This window comes from Neofelis nebulosa, chromosome 4 (genome assembly GCF_028018385.1).
Source record: "Neofelis nebulosa isolate mNeoNeb1 chromosome 4, mNeoNeb1.pri, whole genome shotgun sequence".
Lineage (NCBI taxonomy): Eukaryota > Metazoa > Chordata > Mammalia > Carnivora > Felidae > Neofelis > Neofelis nebulosa.
In genome coordinates, this window is record NC_080785.1 from 94,259,369 (window position 1) to 94,282,281 (window position 22,913).

General features: G+C 44.8%; 1 gene segment (V, D, J or C); it reads right to left on the bottom strand.

The window, feature by feature from the left end:
* The window catches only part of LOC131509571 (T cell receptor gamma constant 2-like), a 32,863-nt gene extending 16,605 nt beyond the window's left edge, over window positions 1-16,258 (bottom strand). Inside the window, 4 exon segments of the C gene segment in view lie at window positions 1,316-1,376; window positions 12,159-12,164; window positions 15,603-15,907; window positions 16,003-16,258. Coding sequence covers window positions 1,316-1,376; window positions 12,159-12,164; window positions 15,603-15,907; window positions 16,003-16,045 — 415 coding nt within the window.
* Window positions 16,259-22,913: the final 6,655 nt, after the last annotated feature.

Below are 22,913 nucleotides of genomic sequence, written 5' to 3' on the forward strand. Positions count from 1 at the left end.
GAGTGCAAGCAGGAGAGGGGCAGAGAGGGGGAGACACAGAATCTAAAGCAGGCTCCGGTCTCTGAGCCGTCAGCACAGAGCCCAACATGGGGCTTGAATTCACAAACCGTGAGCTCATGACCTGAGCCAAAGTCTGTTGCTCAACTGACTGACCCACACAGGCACACCAGTATTGACTTTTTTTTTAATCACTGACTCTGTCCCAACTGATGTGGTAGCTATAATTTCATTTAGTCTTCAAAACAAACCACTCGAGATGTTTTTTTACATTGACAGAATGAATGGATGGAAATATAGCAAATGTTAACAGTAATAAATGTCACTATCCAATTTTTATTTCTTCTCTTTTCCATTTTTCTCCACAATGGCCACGTACTATTTTTTATCATTTTAAGAAAGCAACGGCCAGCTAATTAAAATTTATTTGCTAAAGGATGATTATTCAGAAACTGATAGATCCAGAATCAAAGCCCATATTTTCCTCTGCATCACACTCTCCCACAAAACTTTAAGGACCTCATGAATTATTATATCTCTGTCACCATTATTTAATCAGACCGTTAGAATTTATATTGCAGTCAGATGGGAAAAAAAGAGGACAAGAAGGTTGCTTTTCAACTTATGAATTCATTTGTGTCTCTGATCACAACCACTAAGGAAACCAAAATATATCATTACTTTCATGATTTCATTGTTTTACCAGCATTGTGAAAATTCTTTAAAAGCTTGTAAGTGACCACACCTAGCAGTATAGAAACATCCTTGGGAGGCGTTTTCCCTCATCTGGGCAAAATTTCATGTCTAAGACTAATGAAGAAAGAACACATTTACTAGTCTGAATTTAGAAAAAAACAAACAGAGAAACCAGCTCATGACATTATGGATATGTTTGCACAGTTAAATGTGTCCATACCTGATATGAATCACCTTCTGACAAAATGACAAGTTTAGCAATTTTTTGTTCATTCTTTTCTATTGGTTGCTTCTAGATCAAATGAATAAGTTACACAAATTTCTTTACAAACCTTTCAATGCAGAAATTCCAGAGCGACCTAACTAACATCCCCACCCCTCAGGGACCCCCAGTTGCTCTAGCAAGTTAGCTCCTTGTCAATGTCACCCACGCAAGCTCAGGTGGCAACTACCCCCAAGGACTGGGACACAGTCACCTACCTCTCCAAGGATCCCGCTGCCATTTGTGACCAAACTGGGGGTGAATCCGAGAATTCTGAGCCGGCACCAGCACCTAGCCTGCCGTCCCTGCATCCCCTGCCTCCCCTCCTTACGTTATACAGAAGAATGAAAGAATATTTACCTGTGACCCTGAGCAGTGTGCCAGCACCAAATGCTTTGTAAGCCCAGCCATACCAATCCCACTGTCTGAAAAGCTTTTACAGAAATCTCCCTTTGGGGGCACCTGGGTGGCTCAGTGGGTAAGTATCAGACTCTTAATATCAGTGAAGGTCATGATCTCAGAGTTCAGGAGCGGAGCCCCACTTCAAGCTCTGTGCTGACAGCTCAGAACCTGCTTGGGATTCTCTCTCTCCCTCTCTCTCACTCTGCCTCTCCCCACCCCATAAAGAAATTAACTTAAAAAGAAAAAGAAATCTCCCTTTGCACCTCTTTACAAATTGTGCCTGTATTTTTTCAATATTTATATAAGTATATAAAAATGGGCCCTGATAGCATTAAACAAGGATGATTCTCAAGCAAAATCACATTGTATATGAACTTAGTCAAGAATGGATGAACTGACTCCTCTCTGCCTGGACAGTTTGGTTCTGTCTTTCCCATCTTATGAGTAATAATACAAATTATGAGCTTATGAGTTAAACATTCAACTGAAGAGTCGATTTGAAAGTTAGGCTATAGAAAATTAAATATTCAGATTTAAAATAAAGCTTAATGCTCCTAATACCATAGAATGGCCTAGACCATGCTCTATGGAACAAACAAGTCTTTATTGGGTCCCAAATTTTGCCATAGTACCTAGCCATGTGAATTTAGGCAAATAACTGAACTTCTGTAAGCCTCAGTTTCCCCAACAGTGATATTAAAATAAGAGGGTCTCCTGGGCAGGGCTGTGGAGGGCTGAGATAAGGCACTGTAACTAGTCAGCATGGTACATGGCTCTCAGTAAATAGTAGCTAATATTATTATTCTTTTTACTCAGATGGTTTGGGGCCCCCTTATCAAATGTTCCACTAAACAAAATGTATGGATTTTATAAGCAATAAGTATTACAGAAAGTAAGAAAGCAAAAGGGCTCATGAACCTAAGACATTCTGTGTCTCCGGTGGCCACATGCTGAAAAACAGGGGCCCAAGAGGTCACAATCGAGAATATTTGTCCACTAGACTGCAAGCTTTTGGAGCGTCGGGACTGCGTCTTGTGCCCCTTTTATCTCTAGCGTCCAGCCTAGACACTGTCTTCAGTAAATGTTTGCTGAGACAATACATGAACAAACAAGAATATTGAACCATGAAGATAGATTCTTTTCTTGGACTGTAGAACTGAAATAGTTTACCGAGCTCACAAATTCCATTACACTGGGCAATCTTGGCACAGTATCACATGATTACAATTGCACAAATCTTGACTAATCTCTGCCTACCCTCTAAGAAGCTAAAGTAATAAGACTATGTTGATTTATTGAAGTTCTATAGTCATTTACTGCATTTCCTGCAAGAGCTAAATTTTTGCACTGCTGCTGAAGAGGAGATCAAAAGCAATCATGTGGGTTTTGCAGGTTAATAGAGGAGCACTGTTAATACTAAAGGTACTTAATCAAAGTGTTTCTCACTTAAAGACCCACAAAAAAAACCCCACCTTGAACCAATAATTTACATAAATAGTTTACAGACACAGGCTTACAAATATTTTAATTTCAAGCCTGCATCTGTACTTTTATGTGTATATTTTGTAAAAGTAGATTTTCAATCTGCTTGCAGGCAGGGAAGGAAAGAAACCCATTCCTTTGGAAATAAAACAAAAGTAGTTTTGTTTCCATCTATAGTGACCCATAGCTCCAAAACTGCTGTCCATGTGCTGAGGTGATCCTACATTGTCTTTCCTAAAAAACCTCTATCAGTTTTTCATTCACAGGATCAAAACAGGACAAAGTTACTTACCGGGAGGAGTTACTATGAGCCTAGTTCCTTCTGTAGATATCTTGATCCATCACACTGGTTAGAGGTTATCACACTAGTTCAAGTTTCCTCAAAAATGTCAGCCTTCTCCTGAGCCTCATGGCATGACCAGCAGGTAGGAACCTTGTCCTGGCAATTGATCTTCTGGATTCCCCTGGAAGACCTTGAATATAGGCTTCATGGCATTTCATATTTTCTACGTTTTCCTCAGATTAATTGACACAAATGTCTGCTTTCCATAGAGGCAATAATCACAGAAAAGTGCTCATAGAAAAAGGAAACCAGAAAAGCAAATGAAAAAAAGAAAGAGAGAAAGAAAGAAGAAAGAAGAAAGAAAGAAAGAAAGAAAGAAAGAAAGAAAGAAAGAAAGAAAGAAAGAAAGAAAGAAAGAAAAGGAAGAGATCAGGGCCAAGTGGTCAACCAACGACTTTTCTAAATTACTAGGAAAAGTGTTCAGGGAATTAAGAGGTTTTGATTTCCAGGTGTTCAAGTGTGTGAAACCACTCAGAGAACGCATCAAAGGAAATCCCTTCTGTTCTCATAAACACCAGGCCTGCTCCGTTAGCAACTGGGGACTGTATTTCTGAAAGAGGATACGTTTTATTAACTGAAAATGCAAATATGCCAACAGAAAGATCTTCCTTGAAGAAACTTGGAGAAAAAGGGTTAAAGATGAGATAAAAATGCCCATGAACGTTTTACCAAGACCAGTCACTCTTTCCATTGTTGTGTGTGAAGTTCTGATCTCTTCTTTCCTGAAAAAGGGACATAAATATTTTCGTGGAGTGTAAATGAATCTAGCAGCTAAAGGTGCAATATGAATATCATTTTCTCTTCAGCTGGTTTCAGTTCACTTTATATTCTGAGCAACTCCACGTGTCATTGAAGCATCTTTTCATGTCTGAACATATGAACCGTTTATCTCTGTCACTTCAGAGGTTCCTGAACCGGTGCAAATTTCTGAATCTCTTTCTGTCTCAAAATCCTCATCTGAAAATAGATGTGATAAAAATTCCTATCTCAAAAGTCAATGTATATTAAATAGGTGAATGTATTTCAGTTTTCTATTAACTGCTAACACAGGTTCTGGAATCTAGTAAAGTTTTGGTAATGATTAGCTCTTATTAGTACTGCTATCGTTTTTCAAATTTAACATTCCATACGGCCAACCATGAGTATTTGCCCCAAACTTCCATGGTGAAAATGCTTTTGTGACCATTCTTGCGTAGGAACCTGGAAAATTAGTCAAACATTATTAGCACTTCAGTTTTCTGCATTTCTTCTCCACATTCCTCGTTTCCTCCAACCTTTCTTCACCTAAGTGTTTGCTTGCTTTTATGATTTTCATACGGTTTTCTCTAAATGTTTGTGTGCATTAAAACTTGAAGAATTTCCGCCTAAAACTTATGTGTCGCTCTGTCACATACCATGTGGAGCTGATGTGAACTCCAGCTTGCATCCTCTTGAGAAAAATAGAAAGGAAGAGGCCAAGATGGCTGGATTTTCCTCCTGAGGCAACTGGCCCATCTTCCCTGCTTTCCAATAACTGCCATTTCTGAAGTGATCAACACTAGGCAGTTTCACGTTGAAGAGGTAGAGAGGGGTAGACCAGAAGGCAATGGCCTACAACTAAGAGGACTGATTCTTCCTCAGGAAGACAGTGTGTCCTGGGAAGGAGAAGGAGAAGAGAAGGCAGCCATGATCATTCTGGAGCGAGGTTCCCTGCACCGTCATCACTGCTGGGCGTTTCCTTACGGACCCTGTGTGTGTGCATGGACATGTGTGTGCATGCGTGTGCCTGTGTGTGCTCGTGTGTGCATGTGTCCCTATGTGAGTGTGTGTGCGTGTGTGTGAAAGGGTGGCAGTTGTGAGGAGTGTGTCTAATTGGGGGAGCCCACACTTTCAGCTGAATTTACCTAAGGAATACTGAGAAACCGTATTTGGAAGGTCTCCTTCCGATGGTGAGAATGAATTCATTGTTTCACCAAGGCACATAAGGTGGGGATTCCTTGGACACGGCAGAAGGGTTCAGATGTCAGGAACCAAGAAGGGGGATGAATCACCACTTCAGACACATTCCTGGAAAATGTGTATTGTCTTCATTAATTATTTCAAACAGGGAAGAAAACAAAGGCAAAATTTCTTTTAATTCATTATTTTAAAACTTTCGGAAAAAAATAGGTATTTCATTTTCTTATTTCTCATAAAATTGCTCACAATACTGAATTATTCTTATGTGAGGGGCACTTTGCTACAAATATGCTCATTTAATCCTCTCATTTAATCCTCACAAAGCCTACTAAGGGGGTGCTTTATTTCTTTATTTCTTTATTATTTATTATTTATTTATTATTATTTCCAATCTTTCAGATGGGAAAAAGGAGGCTTTTGACATACAAGGCATTTGATCAAAGGTCTGATGTGAGTAAGTGGCAGAACAGTAATTTATAGCAGAGGATCTGTATCTGGAACCCATGTTCTTAAACGGCAGACTTTATTTCTTCCATATACACTTATGAGAACATAATAGATTACATACCATTCTGTAATAATAATGTGCCTACATGTATATGCACACAGGTATGTATGTGTCTGTGTGTACGTATGTCTCTCAAGGCTCTAGAATGCACGGTTGAGGATTCATCACAGGAAGTACCCTGAATGTGCTTGCTCAGTACTGCTCCCTAGGATTCATCTATTCACACATCGGTTCAGCGAGTGGGTACCGAGGCTGCATTACCCACCAGGCAAGTGCAGACCCTGGCGAGGTCACAGAACCGCACACAAGGGTGCTCCTCCGGGCACTTGTATCCCAGCAGCACCAGCCTCCGTCTGCCTTCGTGTGGCGCAGCACCCGGCCCTCGAGTCCCGTCTGGGACCGCAGTCGCCTGCCCTCCCTCCATCCCAGTCCCCTCGTCATGCGGCCTGTGTCACCCAGACTCCCTGGAAACCTCAGGACGAATTGCTGAGGGTCCCTGACTCACTTGGCTGTTCTCCACAACCCCAGACAGCGGCTGTCATCAGGAGGCAAAGGGAAGCTGGCACAGGAGGCTGCCGTCCTGCAGGTGCACCTGGTGGCCGTCTGCTTCTTTTCCTCTTGATTCTAGAACTGAGGTACCTGTCAGGGAGCACGGGGCGGGGCTGAGGCTGAGACTGGGACGGGGGCTGAGGTTGCCCACGTGCAAAAGGACCAGAACTGAAGAGAGGGCTTGGGGCCGACTTCCTGGCTTCTCTCATACTTGGTACCCATTTGTCCGTGGCTCCATCTACTCTGTTCTATGGACTTTGTAAAAAGAATCACAGTGGAGGAGACAGGGTGTCTCAGTGTTGCCAGTTTATTGTTCTCATCTAACTCCTCTCAGCCAGTGTTACAAGAGGCCAAGTTTTATCAGATGCTCCAGAACCTGGTTCATTTTTGTTGGTACCGATATGGCTAAGGTGGAGGATGCATGCTGAGTACTGTACGTAAATGTATTTATCCTTTGTTCCTCCTGTGGATAGAGATACTTCTGGTTGTCATGTTGGCTACTAACCAGAAAGAGAGACAGAGACAGGGAGACAGAGAGACAGAGAGAGAGAGAGCACATAAAACAGACTTTTCCTCAAAATATCCAGAGGAGGCATTAAGTAATTTCTTAAGGTTCTCACATAATCTGAACAGATATAGGAACGAACTCATTCGCTCAGAGAAAAGTGACAGGTGGTTGCTGGTAAGTGGCCATGTGTCTACCCAGGCTTTGCCTCAAAGCACAAGGTGGAACCTGAGAACCCTGATGGCCAGAAGCTCAGATCAGTGTAAGGTGTGTGACGGCTGGTGTCAGGGAAGGAAATTGTGGGTCAAACCTAGGCCACCTTGCAATGCAATTTCTGAGGTTTCTGATCTGTCTGGAGAATATTCGTCAGGCTGTGGCAACAACATCCCATCAGTCCATTTCCAGATAGGTAGGCAGGAGTCAGTGTAAACACACCTAGATGATAAAGACAGAGACTTGGCTATGTAGATAGTGATGGAGTCAGAGACAGAGACGGGGACAGAGACAGAGATGGAGACAGAGACAGAGACGGAGATGAAAATAAAGATACAGAGACACAGATGTAGGCACAGGTATATCTTGTGCAGAGACAAACTGTTAAAAGTGCCTTGAGGCAGATTTTTCTAATTAATTATCTCAAATATTTTTTGCTAAGGAATGGAGACAGAAGTGAGATTAAAGGAAATGCTGATAATTACTACCGATAATTACTCAGGGCTGCACGCTAAGCATTTGGATTTCTAATCTCATAACCTCACATCATCCCTAGGGGTGGGTGCTGGCATCTCTGCTCCGCAGAAGAAGGTTCTGGAGAAGCTCCAGCTCACTTCCTCCTCTCACTGCACCCCCTTGGGTTACCAGGGTCTATGCAAATGTAGGCTTTTGTGGTTGTTGTTGTTGTTGTTGTTTTACTACATTCCCTATGACTGTTTCTCTCAAGGCTCTGAAGGGTAAAATTTGGTTCCTAGATTCAAATAATAGTATTTTCGTTGGTTCTTTGACGATTCTTTTTGGAGGCTAGTTTATCTTTTTCAGCTCAGGAAGCTTCATGGACTAAGTTGTTTTGAAAATTCTGTACCTTGTCCACACCACTCTATGTAGTTACTTCCTCCTGAACAGGGTCTCCCATAGCACAGAAGCCTCCTTTTTACTAATTAAAACACGGCACAAGCTAGGCAGAAAATTAGAAAAAGGCACTTTTTCCAGGCTCACACAGCCCTGCTCCAGGTACAGGGCAGGGAGGGCTCGGGATGGATTGTGGTCCCCACTGGTGCACCCTCCCCCCTCACACAGGCACCTTGAGCAGGGCGCAGTGGTTACAGCAAACCCAGGCTACACCTCTGGTGCGTGGCAGGGGATGGGAGCGTCGTCATTGCTGAACTCACACATGTCATCTTTTCCTCCTTCTGATGCTGGAGGAGGCACTAAGCTTACCAACTGAAGACAGTTTCCTCTGGTTTAGAACAGCCCCTTTCAGGCTAGTTCTGTCTCCTTTGTCCCGTTCCTCATTCTTCTGTCTCCCTGCCTCCTGCTCACCCCAGTATGCCATCACTGCACCCGGGAGGAGAGTTAGTTCTCACAGTCTCCCTGCTGCCCTCTTCCAGCCGTTGGCCCTGCTCTCTGGATTCAGCCTCTTTCTCTGAATTGTCCTGTGCAGTAACCAGCCCCAAATCCACCCCTACCAACTCACAGCACGCCTTGGGATGCAAAGTTCCCACCTGCCACTTCTCATCCAAAGCCTGGCTGTTGCCTCCTGTGGTCCTCTCAGCGCCCTGACCCTCTCACAGATGCTAAGAAGCGTTTGGGTTTCACAGATGCTAAGAAGCGTTTGGGTCCCAGCCTGTGGGGACAGTCAGGGCTGGTTTGGGCTGGTCTGTGCTGATGTCTCCACTGTTGGTGGTGTTCCTCCAGGGCCATGTTCCAGAAGCTTGACATCAGCCAGATGTTCTCATGTTCTCCCTCCATGTGCTTTGGGTTTCTGTGGAATTTTTTATCCTCCCTTGGATAAGACCCCCAGAGACAGGGAACCAGAAAATACATTCTCTTACTGTCTCCCCAACACATCACATCACATCCCAGCGCCAAGTGCTAGCCCTTCTCTGACCTGCATGCGAACTTGGCCGACTGAACACCCCCACTTTTCTGCATCTAGAACTTCTAGTGAAACTCTGTGTTCCCAGTTTGCCAGGCTTACCCACAAATCTATAAATGAGAGACTTGAAATATAGGGGAAAAAAACGACCATTTTTTTTTTTCATTTTATTCTGACTTTCAAGCTCACTAGCTCATGATTAATTTTAAAAAATGAGCTTGGGGGCGCCTGGGTGGCTCAGTCACTTAAGCTTTCGACTTCAGCTCAGGTCATGATCGCACAGTTGGTGGGTTTTAGCCCTGTGTCAGGCTCCAGGCTGACAGCTCAGAGCCTGGAGCCTGCATCAGATTCTGTGTCTCCCTCTCTCTGCCCACCCCACTTGCACACACACACACACACACACACACACACGCACGTGCACGCACACACACACACACTCTCTCTGTCTCTCTTAGAAATAAATAAATAAATAAATATTTTAAAAACTCTTTAACAGGGGCGCCTGGGTGGCGCAGTCGGTTAAGCGTCCGACTTCAGCCAGGTCACGATCTCGCGGTCCGTGAGTTCGAGCCCCGCGTCAGGCTCTGGGCTGATGGCTCGGAGCCTGGAGCCTGTTTCAGATTCTGTGTCTCCCTCTCTCTCTGCCCCTGCCCCGTTCATGCTTTGTCTCTCTCTGTCCCAAAAATAAAAAATAAAAACCGTTGAAAAAAAAAAAAAAAAACTCTTTAACAGAGAAAAATGAGCTTGTTCTGGGCACAGCTTCACTTTCATGGAACTAATTCTCATGGTTTTCCCTAAACAGAGGAAGGACTCCCAGTGACATAATGCACGTCTGAGAAGAAAACTCTACCAGCTAAAAATTTCCAAAATATCATCCTCATTGCACATTTTGGTTGTTTACTTAATTCTGACTGTGAGGTTTTAAGTCTTCTCCATGTAGTTGACCTATTATACTTTCTGCTAAAGCAAGTTTACAGAACAAAGAAGATATGATTTTTCTTACCCTTTTTTACTCTTCTAGCAGACTGGGTTCTGGGACAAACTGTCTGAAAAAGTAAGTCTTCCAGATGTGTGCCCACTGTGACTCCTTAACCGTGGCTTCATGAGTGACCCTCATACTGTCCTCCCCAGGCCCTGCTGGGCAGGGCAGCAGGTCTGGGACAACACATATTTGCTCACAAATGCCAGAGTATGTTCTTGTAAAGTTAAGAGCACTAAGAGAGTTCAAAGTGACCCAACAATACATTGAAACAACTTAGACTGTTTCTTCTCTAAAATCTTCTCTAAAAACCAATTCTTCCCTCCCTGAAAGAAGTACATTTGAAGAATGTTCATGATGATCACAAGACTCCTGGACAGACCCAACATCCAGCACTTTATCTGGCAGCCAATGGAGCAACGTGGATATGAATTCAAATTTGTTCACTGTCAGCGCCTTCAGATTGAGCTTTTCACAATTACTGAAAATCTCTGGGCACCTGACTTCTCTCTGAGATAATCACAGCATTTCAACATACACTGTCTCCAAACAGGAATGCAAGTCAATAGGAAATTATGTCAACCCAGACACCTGGAGCAGGGTTAGGGACATCTGTGTGGGTATATTGATAACCATGAGACTCCCTTTCCTCTCTCCTCTGATAACGAGGCATCACATAACAAGTATGTAAAGTGCTTCATACTGTGCCTAGGACATAGGAGTTCTCAGCAAAAAATACCTGTCATTAAAATCTTATCAGAATCACATTATATTTGTCAATTTTCAAAAAGAACCTAATTCGGGGCGCCTGGGTGGCTCAGTCGGTTAAGCGTCTGACTTCGGCTCAGGTCACAATCTCACGTTCCGTGAGATTGAGCCCCGCGTCGGGCTCTGGGCTGATGGCTCAGATCCTGAAGCCTGCTTCCGGTTCTGTGTCTCCCTCTCTCTCTGCCCCTCCCCTGTTCATGCTCTGTCTCTCTCTGTCTCAAAATAAATAAATGTTAAAAAAAAAAAAAAAAAAAAAAAGAACCTAATTCTTTTTCTTGGCCAAGCAAAGAAAAGCAATCAAAGAAATCTGTTGACCTGTGGGCTACAAACGCTAATTCTGCCACTTTCAGAATATAACTGCAGATTTTGGTAATCAGTCTGTAACTTCAATTTAGAAGTTAAAAGAAAAGACAACAGAACCGCAGTAGATAGGAAGGGTCAGTTTGTGATCGAAACAATTATATGTCGACCTAAAGGTGGCAAGGGAGACGAGGAAGGAAGGACAGAAAAGATAGATCAATTATAACAAAGGTGAGAGGCTGGGTTATAGTTGACATTGTGAAGGTGGAAGACAATTCTCTGGTCTCTTTTAATAAGATTTGGGATGGTTTCACTGCCGTACAATTGTTTATTCTATTAAAGGACGTCAGGAACACAGACTTGGATTCATCATAATATTGTGTCGAAAAGCACTGTAATGTATCTACACAGATATCTCTGTAAGTTATTAATTTTGTTTTACTTAGCTGATGACGATTTACTTCATAACTAGACAAATACCTGGAATCCCTGATCTAACTGAAGAACGACAACATTACAAATAATCTACATGCTCCTCTCTGCTACGTTTCTCAACTGGAAAAGCACATCCTGTTCTGTTAGAGATGGGACCTTGGTGGTTTTGCAGAAAGTGAAATGAAAGGAACTAAACTCTCCTGAGTCTCCAACTTGTGTTATTTACTTGGAGGCAAATATAACCCACTTATCTGTCTGCTTGATTTCATTCTTTTGCTCCAGTCCAGATGGACTGTCCGCCTCTCTTTACCTCGCCTTGGGCATTACGAGGTGGACCCTCATGGACCGCATGGGTGGGTTTCCTTATTCTCTGGTTGTTTGGAAGCAGTCAGTGGAAGCATCAGGAGGAGGCTGGGAGTTGGGAGCAGAGTGAGCTCAGGGTTCCCTCCCTGAAGGGGGTCTGCATCCTCGCAGGGGCCAACACATAGTGCCATCTACACCAGAGACAGAGGGTTATGCTCAGGAAAACACAGGTGCGAGTGGAAGTGGCCATTCCCTTTTATACCAACTAACCCACGGGAGGCACTTATTTCTTCCCTCCCAGGACCCTGAATCCAAAGGCTTGGAGGTCTAGTGCCCAAAAAAAAAATGCTTCTGTCAGGGGACATGGTGATGCTTCTTTGAACTTCAACTTCCATTGACCAACAGTCAATGCATATCAGAGCAAAGATGCCCATTAGCATAATCCCTGGGGACTGGGGCACAGAGCAGGGGGAGAGAAACATGGCGTGTTGATCTTGGGGAGGAAACAGGTTTCACAGAATCCACACTTAGTGCCCCACAACATCCACCCTTGTCCTGTTACTGGGAGAGAAATCTGTACCCCCAAAGTGGAGACACACAGAGTCCTACTTGAAAGGCTCTCTTCTCAGTCTCCAGATGAAGAATACGCGAGAGCAATTTTCTAGCAACCTTCCAAGAAGGCTAGGAGATCGTGTTTCAGGCAATAAAAGTGCCCAAGAACGTTGCTGAAGGAAACCAGGGTTGCGTGCGACAGTGTGTGTGCTTCTGCTGGGACCATCTCACTCCTGCCTCTGCGTCTGGACAAAAGTGACATAAGGAAACCAAGGAAGTTACAGCACAGCGTTAATGAGAAGACTATTTGTGCCACTGTGTGTAGTACTTGGTGTCTGTCCTCCACGGGGGAAAAGACACACTCAGCCCAAGTACCTACTCCGATTCTCCAAGAACGGACCTGGTCTCTAAGTAGGTAGATGGAGTCAGTGGGTATCTGAAGAGAAAACCGGATTTTGTTTTGTAACAGAGGCAAAAGTTGTTGTTTGAGAAGAGGGGACAAAATTGATCATGACACAGCCCGTTTCAGGCCTTTCTAACCATCGGATGTCACATGTTCCGTCTACGTGCTCAGTAATATGCAAGATTTTTAATATTAAGTAACATGTGAATTGTTTTCAAAAATACATCTTAAAATAAAATTCAAAAGCAATGCAAGTTTGCTACGTGACAAATCAGGGTATAGAAATGACATTGTAAAAACTATCATGATCCCAATGTTTAGCAGTGACCCCTCCAAAGTTATGCCCTTTCCTCTACCCGGGGCTGTGTCCCTGAACCCATTCTGGGGGTGAACCATAAAAAGCACCCAAAAAAATAGTCAACATGGATTTCCAGTTGGGCCTAGAAATCTTTAGAAGTGCGATTTCTAGGAGATGACTCTGAGGTAACAGACATGACTTTTCCACAGTACTGGTGGGTGTGAGCAGTTGGTATTGGATATTATAACTAGGAAAATTGTGATTTTTGAGGTATTCTTGGACTTTATTCAGCATTAATTTGAAATTATAATGTTGCTTCTATTACTCAAAAGCTTTGCGACTCACCCACCTGAGGAATGAAACAAATGAGTTGAACCCAAATCATCAGGATTTTTCAAGCAGCCATCTATGCAAAGTCCTTTACCTTTGAGGTAATGTGAGCCCATCAGTATATTCAAAATATGAATCTCACTTCAACAGAGATAGAGGCCCTACTATACTCAGTCCTATATACTTCAATAAGATATTTTTAGTGTTTTCATGAATCAACCTTGAAACAACCTTGTAATGAATAATCTTTACTTAAGGCAGAGCTGGTTGGCCTTTACTATGTGTGGTCAAAGTGTCCTGGGTGAAGTTCACCTTAGCCAAAAGGAGAAGGGCAGGAGGAGGAAATGACTCCAAACATAGACTTCTTTCCTCCTCCACATAGTGGGTATTTCCTCCCTGTTCAAGGCCATTGTCCTCTCAGGCTGTACATCAAAAGCACAATGGATCCACGTGGAAAACTGAGATTGACATGGACTTGGGATCACTTCTCATGAGAGTGTCTTCATATTTATCTCACTTCTCTCTAACTAAACTATAATAACCAGATCTCAGAGTCACCCCTCTGTGGAGTCAGGCACTGAGAAGGTGCAGCAAGACGAGAGGGTTCGGTTGTATTAGGAAATGGGGAGGACAAATGAGGGGACCACCCCCAAGAGTGAGGGAAGGTGACTTTCTGCCCCCTCAAACCCTCCCCCCCCTCACATACTTCCTGCACTTGCTGGAGGCCTTAACTTTGAGCCGGGACTTCAGTAGAGGGTCCAGATGTTGTTTGGGCTCCTTCACAGGCAGGCATGTCTTAAATATAAATCATCCACACAAACAGAAGCTCATCAAGATGGAGGAAGATTTAGCAAATCCGAGAAACCAATTTACTTCCGATCATTTAGACTTCCCTTTCATTAATCATTTTTGCCAATGCTATTATGTCATATAAAGTTGGAATTTTCAATTGAAAATGCATTTAATTCAGCTAGACCTCCTCAGAGAGCTTTATCTTCCCCCCACACAGCAGGGCCTTTCTGTTTGGGGCTGGAGAATCAGTAAATAGCTTTTATTTTCCTTAATGTCTCTTCTTTCTTTTTTCTTTTTTTTTTCTTTTGGTCAAGAGGTTGACTAGCTTTATTAGAAGTTAGTGAACATAATGATATATTTTTGGTATAATTTTGCTTTAATACAGAAATCAGTCACACAACTGTAGCAGTTAAACCTCCTCACTTTACAGAGGAGAGAACAGAGGTCCAGGGAAGCTGGTCCCCAAATCCCATATGGAGTCACTTTCAAGGAGAAGGGGAAGGTGGAGGGCCCGGAGTCTCGTCCAGGGCTGATGCGTGCACCTGCCCTGAGGATCATTTCCCCCGCAGGAGAGTGAGCGCCAGGCATGGGTGAGGGTGCTGCAAAGTCAGCCACACTGTTTCCTGGGCTTCTGATCAAGGAGTCTCTCTCTCTGCACAGGAACCAGCAGTGGGCGGGGCGGCAACTTAGAAACTGGAGTCAGGAGCTGCCTTCCAGTCTCGGCTTGCACCCATTTTGTGCGGAATCCCCAGAGAGTCTCTCGGCCTTGAAATTATTTGCACGATAATTTATTCTTGCATTCTTCAGGGGATGTGGTCAGAATCTTAAATGGCCATCCGTCACAGCTCTGTTCAATAGAAATAAGTGTAAGACAGAATTTGAGAGACAAATTAATAATTTCCTAACTGCTGTGTTATAAACAAAGTTACAGAAATAATTCTGGGACAAATTTTATTTAGTGAATGATATCCAAAATAGTATTTCAGTGTGCAGTCAATATAGAAATTTTTAAGGATTTATTTCATCTTTTTTTTATAGTCTCCAGAATATGATTTGTATGCTACACAAGCAGCCCATCGTGGCATGGACTAGTGCAAGTGGCTACATTTCAAGTGCTCAGTAGCCACATGGGGCTGGTGCCTGGTGCTCGTGGCTGCTGCCTTGAGCAGCTCAGATCCTGCTCCAGATGCTCCAGAAACACCTCCTTGGAAGATCTTTAGAAAAGTGCCTCGGGGGGGGGGGGGGTGCTGGGTGGCTCAGGTTGCTAAGCATCCCACTTGGCTCAGATCATGATCTCATGGTTGGTGAGTTCGAGCTCCGCCTGTCTCTGCTGTCAGCACAGAGCCCCTCTCTTGCTCTGCCCCTCGCCGGATCATGCTCAGTGTCTCTCCCTCTCTCTCCTTCTTTCCCTCAAGAATAAACATTAGAAAAAAAAAAGTGCCTCCAGACTGGACAGCTCCCTGGTTCTGCACGCTGCCCACCAGGGGCTCCTTAGCCTTCTGGGTTATACGCAATGGACCCGCAGAGGGGGCGTGAGTGTCAGGGGTACTGACTGTTGACCCCAGGAAGCCCCAGGGACCCAACAACCCTGGGAGGTCCGGGCCTGGAGCGCCCTGGGAGAGCGAGACTTTTTGCTCAGGGAGCAGAGCAGGGTGTGGGGCTGTGAGCTTCCCAGGCAGCACAGTAGTACACGCCCTCGTCGCTCTTCTGCAGCTTCTTCACTGACAGTTCACAGCTGTTGCTTTCCTTGCCTTTCTTGGCATCGATTTTGTCCACTTCCAAGCCCCCATACCTCTGCACATATAACCTTGACATGTCCAGCATGAGGATCCTCTTGGGGGCAGTCCCCTCCTGGTGGAGGTACCAGTGGATATAGCTTACATAGACGCTGGCTTGGCAGGACAGGGTGGCCAAGCCGCCCACGCGCTCCACCACCACAGCCTGCTGAGTCAGGCTGATCGCTGCCACGCCACCTGCAAGGGGGACGGCGGTGAGACGGAGAAAGATAGGAGCCTCAGCTCACCCTGCACCAGGGTCACCCCGCACCAGGGAAGGAGTCGGGACCTACCTGGAAACAGGAGGGCGCACAGGAAGGTGAGGGGACCGAGCATGGTTCTGCTTCCCCACTGGTGGGGAGAAGCCCAGGGTGACCTCCCAGCTGCACCTGCTGGACGGAGACTGACTGGATGGGTGGCAGAGGGCAGGTTAGGCTCTGAGCTCTGTTTCCCTGAGGCACCTGCAGGCACTGGTGAGAGAGAGGCGGGAGGGAGGGGGGAGGGAGGAGCCAGAGGGCAGGGACAGGTCTGACCACAAGGGGGAGAGGGACCACCAGTGGTCAGGGTGCTAAGAAACACTGAAGAACTTTGGTGCAGTAAGAGCACCACTAATAACAGCAATTTTTTTTTTTTTAATTTTTTTTAACGTTTATTTATTTTTGAGACCGAGAGAGACAGAGCACGAACGGGGGAGGGTCAGAGAGAGAGGGAGACACAGAATCTGAAACAGGCTCCAGGCTCTGAGCAGTCAGCACAGAGCCCGATGCGGGGCTCGAACTCACATACCGCGAGATCGTGACCTGAGCCGAAGTCGGCCGCTTAACCAAGTGAGCCACCCAGGCGCCCCAATAACAGCAATTTTTGATTGGACATCGACTTTGTTTGAGCAGAGCACTAATAGGTTTCTGCTCAGTGTCTCTTCCAAGGCTGCATGCCTAAGGCGAATCAGGTGGGATGACAGCCGGGTCTGGCTGGAGACAAATCCCAAGCCTCAAATGGCCACTTGGCACTCACAGAGCAATGGGGCGTGGCCTGCCCAGGCAAGCAGAGCAGCAATGCCCGCCTAAAAGGCACCCCCCCCCCAGCTGGCACTGGAGCATTGTCCCAAAGAGGCATCAGAAGAGTAAATGCCCTCACGTAACACGATAGCTGTGCAGTCGTGGGCGAGCTGTTTCTCCTCCTTTTCCTCATCTGTCAAAAGGGACCTCGTTCGTTTGCAGGCAGACTGAACAGGAAATGTGAGCAAAGCGTGTAGCCTGTCCCAGGTGCATAGACAATGCTCAGGAAATGTTGGGGACGGGCGTTTCACCTCAACACTGGTCTGGGTGCCGTCGATGATTTCTGGGATCCCCAGAGTGCAAAATTATAGGGAATATTATTGTTGTGGAAGACAGGGGCATGTGTGAATACGTGAGTGTGTGTGTGTGTGTGTGTGTGTGTGTGTGGCCAAAGGCAGAAGTCTGCGTTGACCCAAGTGGGGTGGGGCGGGACCAGGTCCTGAGGTTCCAGGGTCAGATCCTCAGAAATGGAAAAGGCGGGGCCTCCTGAAAGGGCAGCTGAGGAATGTGTCTGAAATGAAATTTTGAGAGATAAAGGGAGCACTGACTTCGACTGAAATGAAGCTTCCCTTTCAGTTATGCCAGGTATACCAGGGCCTCCTGGGTGTAGTTATGATAAATAGTGATGCTAATTATAGCCTGACCTCCTGGAGGGAGAGGGCAGTGAGGACATCAGTTAAGGGGACTTGGCTGGGCTGGAGGGCTGGGTCCTGCAGCACCCATGACCAGACCCGGCTCCCGTGCTCCTCTTCCTGGTAAAACTGGAGAGCAGACACGCTGAGCTATAACCAGGATTTAAGGCTAAAGTGTCCCAAAATGCAGACTTTGAGGTTGTGCTGAGATGGTGAGGTGTTGAGTAGATGCTCTGCTAAAAGAATATTCCAGGCCCATCATTCAGACCCTCAGCAGGTGTCTAGGGCAGCTGTGCTAAAGTGTTAAGTGGAACAGAGAGTGACAATGGGGGAGACATCTGACCAGCAAAATGGCAGGTGGAAAGAGTCTCAATATAGAAGGTGAGCAGTGTGGGTGGTGACAAATTGGGTGACATTTTTCTTCCTCCTTTCTCTATTTCCTAAATTTTCACTGATAGGAAAATCTTACTTTGGGGGAGAAAATCTACAGCCTTTTATTCTTTTATTTAAACAAGTTTTATTTCACATTACCAGCATTCAAAAGTCTGTTTCTCTCAATGTTACCATTTTTGTTCAAATACTTCTCAAATTGAAGGCTCAGGAACTGTGGCCATGACCAGCCTTACTGTTTAATGAAGTCTGTCCCAAACCTCCAGCCAAATACTCTCTTGGGAGAACAATTTAGTTTGTAGAATGTGATGTCCTCTATTCAAAGAAGGATAACCCATGGATTGGGGAATTCAGTGCCAGAGATTGGGCCAAGTTGGTTGCTTTATAAATAAATACGATCAGCCTGAATCAAGTACAATGTAATTCTTATAAGCATTTATTCCTCATAACATGTCAAGGTAGTTATAACAACCCCATTTGACAGATCAGCTATTGGAATCTTAAAATGTTTCACTACTTAAGGTTACATAAGTAATGGAGTCTTGATTCAAACCCTACTCTAAGAAATTCTAAAACCCGTCACACCCTCCATTCCTTATACATACAACTGCATGTATATGTATGTAATTTCTTCTAATTATAAAGACTATGGAGTCATGAAGAAAAATTCAGAGAGAATGCAGAACCCAAGAATTACTCTCACATGCCAATAAGCAAAGAGCATAAGTTATTCTTTTTTTAATTTTTTTTAACGTTCATTCATTTTTTTGATAGAGAGAGACAGAGCACGAGCGGGGGAGGGGAAGAGAACGAGGGAGACACAGAATCTGAAGCAGGCTCCAGGCTCTGAGCTGTCAGCACAGAGCCCGACGCGGGGCTCAAACTCACGACAGTGAGATCATGACCTGTGCCAAAGTCAGACACTTAACTGACTGAGCCACCCAGGCGCCCCCAGAACATAAGTTATTCTTGAAAAGCAGTCATGCATTTAACAGTGCTGGACCTCAGAACACAACAGAAATTCTTCTAGTACTTGTGAATTAATACCTCCTTTCCTTTTGTTAGAGACTAATTTTTTTTTTTTAGTTTTTTTTTTTTAACGTTTATTTATTTTTGAGACAGAGAGAGACAGAGCATGAACGGGGGAGTGTCAGAGGGAGAGGGAGACACAGAATCTGAAACAGGCTCCAGGCTCTGAGCAGTCAGCACAGAGCCCGACGTGGGGCTTGAACTCACGGACAGCGAGATCATGTCCTGAGCGAAGTTGGACGCTTAACTGACTGAGCCACCCAGGCGCCCGGAGACTAATTTTCTGAAGGTCATAAGAGAAATCATTGGTGCATTAAATAATAACAACCACGCTTTTTTAAATGTCAAGCATTGTACATCTTGATTCCTTCTTTGCATAAAGTAGGGGTTCTTCATCCCATTCTGCAGATGAGACAGAGGCTTAGGGGGAGTAAGTAACATACTTGAGATTGTCTAGCTAAGAGCACAGCAAGAACTAACTTCAAGACCTTCAGGTTAAGGAAGCACGTGCCCCAGGAAACCTGCTTGGATGTTTGTGATTCAGGGATTAATTTCTGTCCTCAATGAGCTGTTGCTTCAAATGTAATCTGTGATCTTGTTCTACTTCCTATTTTCAAGAAGGAGCTTCCTGCATAAAATCTATGGTAGTTTGCTTGTTACTTACACTGACATCTAGCACCCCCTGCTGGCCATTTCAGGTATGACCTACACCTTCTACAACGTAGTGGGGCCCAGGTAAGTGGTCTCTTCCAGCAAATACTCAGCTTAGTGAGTGGAACAACCGGAAATACTAAGCAGGAAAGCTGTTTTTCCAATTGTGTACTCAGTGTGCTTGGGAGTTTCAGGTAAGGGGCTCCTCTTTGCAAGACCCCCGTTTCCCCGGCCTCAAATGAGAGGATTGACTGATATGCTTGGTGTCTTATGTACTTGTGAAAACTACAGAGAATTGCTTGTGAATAATGTGTATTTACATCTATATAAACGGCATTGCATTCCCGTCAATCTGTGTCTGTCCATCCGTCTGTCCACTAGGCTCACTGCTCCTCTGTGCTGCTCCTTCTGCCGCTGGTTGCAGCCACTGCATGAATCCCTCCACCGCCAGTGACAGTCATTTGTCCTGCTGCGCATACTGGCTGTCACCAGCGAGGCTGGCACCTCAGGGTCTCTGCATGCTGGGGAGTCGCGTTTCCCTGGGAACGTCATCCCGGGGTTGCGGCTGCCAGGAAATACACATACACCTTGTCTCTAAATACTGTGCTTATTATCTGACATCATAGTTTTTACCAACCTGATGGCCACCAAACAGGATCACATTGTTTCAGCAGGTTATTGCCCTGGGCCACTGGTGAGGAAGCTGAGGGTCTCTGTTTATACCTGGCACCCACTGAAGTCTGTCCCTCGGACACTTTGCCGTCCGTGCCCTTTGGGCGCAGCAGAAAGGAGGCCGGTGGCAGAGGCTACAGCACCCAGAGGAGCCAGGCTGCCCACGGCCGGGCCCACTTTTCCTGGCCTTGTGACCGGACCCGGTTCTCATTGCGCTGAATCTCAGCTTCCTTGTCTGCGAAAAGGGAAATCAGCCCACACCTCACAGGTTGGTGAGGATTAAATAATTTAATACACGTGGAACACTTAGGAGAGTGTCTGGCAAATCAAGATTGCTATTATTATATTTCCTATTAACACTGATTTATACTCTTACAAATACAAGTAAATACAAATATGCATAATACAAATATTATTTTAATACATTCTTACAAATGTATTACAAATGCAAAAATAGATAAAATGATAGGCACTTTAAATTATCAAAATTAATTAAGATTACAGCAATTGTTATTAACTACCTGTTGAGTTGTACAAATTTAGGTCTCTTAGATAATTATCCTTTCTGAGGTTTAGCTGTTATAAAGAGCCTCAGCTAATCTATCAAATGTCTCAACTTTGTCTAAAGCACTTACTAAATGAAGAGTCTCAACTTTGTGGTCAAACTTTGTTTGACCATTTACTTTGTGTACTTTGGACTCCTGGTCAAGAAAACTTGTTCCTCTCTGATACCCTAAAAGCCTTCTATCATTTCCTGTTATATTCAGTTTGAGATTTTCCTCCACGCTGATCCTGGCGTCAGTGTGTCTGGACATCTCTGAACTCATCAATCACTCAGTCTCTCGTGTATTTTGCTCCTCCCACTTGTACATAAGGTCCCTGCAGCAGAGTCCGAACACAGGGAAGGTCGGTGGGGACTTTAGCAGTTACCGGGGACACGAAGACTGAATTGTACTGTTTCTACACTGAATGCATGCAATAAGGAACCCGGATGGGCGCTGGCGGAGACGTGAACTGGGTGGGTGGGGGGGGGGGGATGATATTCACCCCTCATGAACTTACGTTGAGTGCAGAGGTAGGTAAGGAAAACAAGAGTAATCAAATGAAAGACATTAAGAATTCTCTTGTATAAACATTGGGCTAATGACTGGGCCTTTCTATTCTATATTATCTATTAATTTTACATACCTATAAATTTAAAATATCGGGAAAAACCTGACCGAAACTGAGGCTGTTGTGAGAAGACATTGCTGATTATGAAGTTTGTCAGATTTTTGGTGATACATGGACGTTAGTACTAAATTGCAAGAATGTCAGCCTGTAAATTTAGTGTCTGAATGTAAAATATGTCCTCTTCCAAGTGGCTCACTCTGGCTGGCGTGGTGGGGGGGGGGGGGGGGAGGGGGGACAGGGTGGTGATTTGCGAACACATACTTACTCTGCACTCTGTTTATTCTTACTGAGCTTGACACCCATGTCCCCTGACCTCCATGTGGGCTACTGTGGTCAGCTGTCACATTGCTAGGATCCTGGTTGGGGGAAGGAGGGACAAGGCCCAGGTCCCGTGGGATTGTCTCTGGGCTCCCCAACCACCAGGGGGAGCCCTGGCTCTGTATTCCAGGGGTCTCTCCTGTGGGGAGAGGTCTTTGCAGGTTGGACCTTGTGGGGGACAAACCTGAGTGTCCCAGCACACCAGCCTGCTAGACCGAGGGAGGTGGGTCGCTGACCTGTTAGACGGAGGGAGGAGGGGTAGTATGAGTAGCCAGTCAGGGATGGGCACCACGGAGAAGCCCACTTTGGTCCAGTCTGCATTTAGGGGCTGAAGACAGTGAACTGGGGGGGGGGGGGGGGGCTTTAATCCTTCTGAAGTGTTCTTGCGTAAATTACCAACTATAGAGTCACCGAATGTTTCAGTAGATCCGAAACCCAATATTTCAGATTTTTAATAAAAATTTTAAAAAGAATGGAGACATCACTGCTGAAGATTTCACTCAATCTTGATTTAAAAAAAACAGCTTATTAGGTATAGTTTGCATAGCATCAAATTAGTCCATTATAAATGTGTGATTGCAGTTCTTAGTAAATTATACTCCTTTTTAAAAAATTTTTTATGCTTTTATTTATTTTTGAGACAGAGAGAGACAGAGCATGAGCAAGGGAGGGTCAGAGAGAGAGGGAGACATAGAATCTGAAGCAGGCTCCAGGCTCTGAGCTGTCAGCACAGAGCCCGACATGGGGCTTGAACTCACGGAGTATGAGATCATGACCTGAGCTGAAGTCGGACGCTCAACTGAACCACCCAGGTGCCCTGAGTAAATTATACTTCTTAAACTAAGTCACAGCACAATTGCAGAGCAATTTTCTCATCCAGATAGTGTCTTTGTTTCCACGTAATCCTTGCTCATACTTGCAGTCCTACATCAACCACCGATTGGCTTCCTGTTTTGTAAATTTGCACTTTCTAGACAATAAATATAAATTAAATCATACAATGTGAACGTGTAGTTTTTTACATCTGGCTGCTATTTAGCATAATGTTTTTGAGGGTCATTCATGTTGCATGCATAAGTAGTTTGTCCCTTTGTATTGCTGAATACTAGTCCACTGAGTGGATGACAGCATTTTGACAATCCACCAGTGGATGAACATCGGAATTATAGCCAATTTTTGCTATTATGATTAACCTGCAATAAACTTTGACCCTCATGTCTTTGTGTGGACTTTTGTTTTCATATTTCTTTTTTTTGGGGGGGGGGGGAAGGGAGGGGAGGA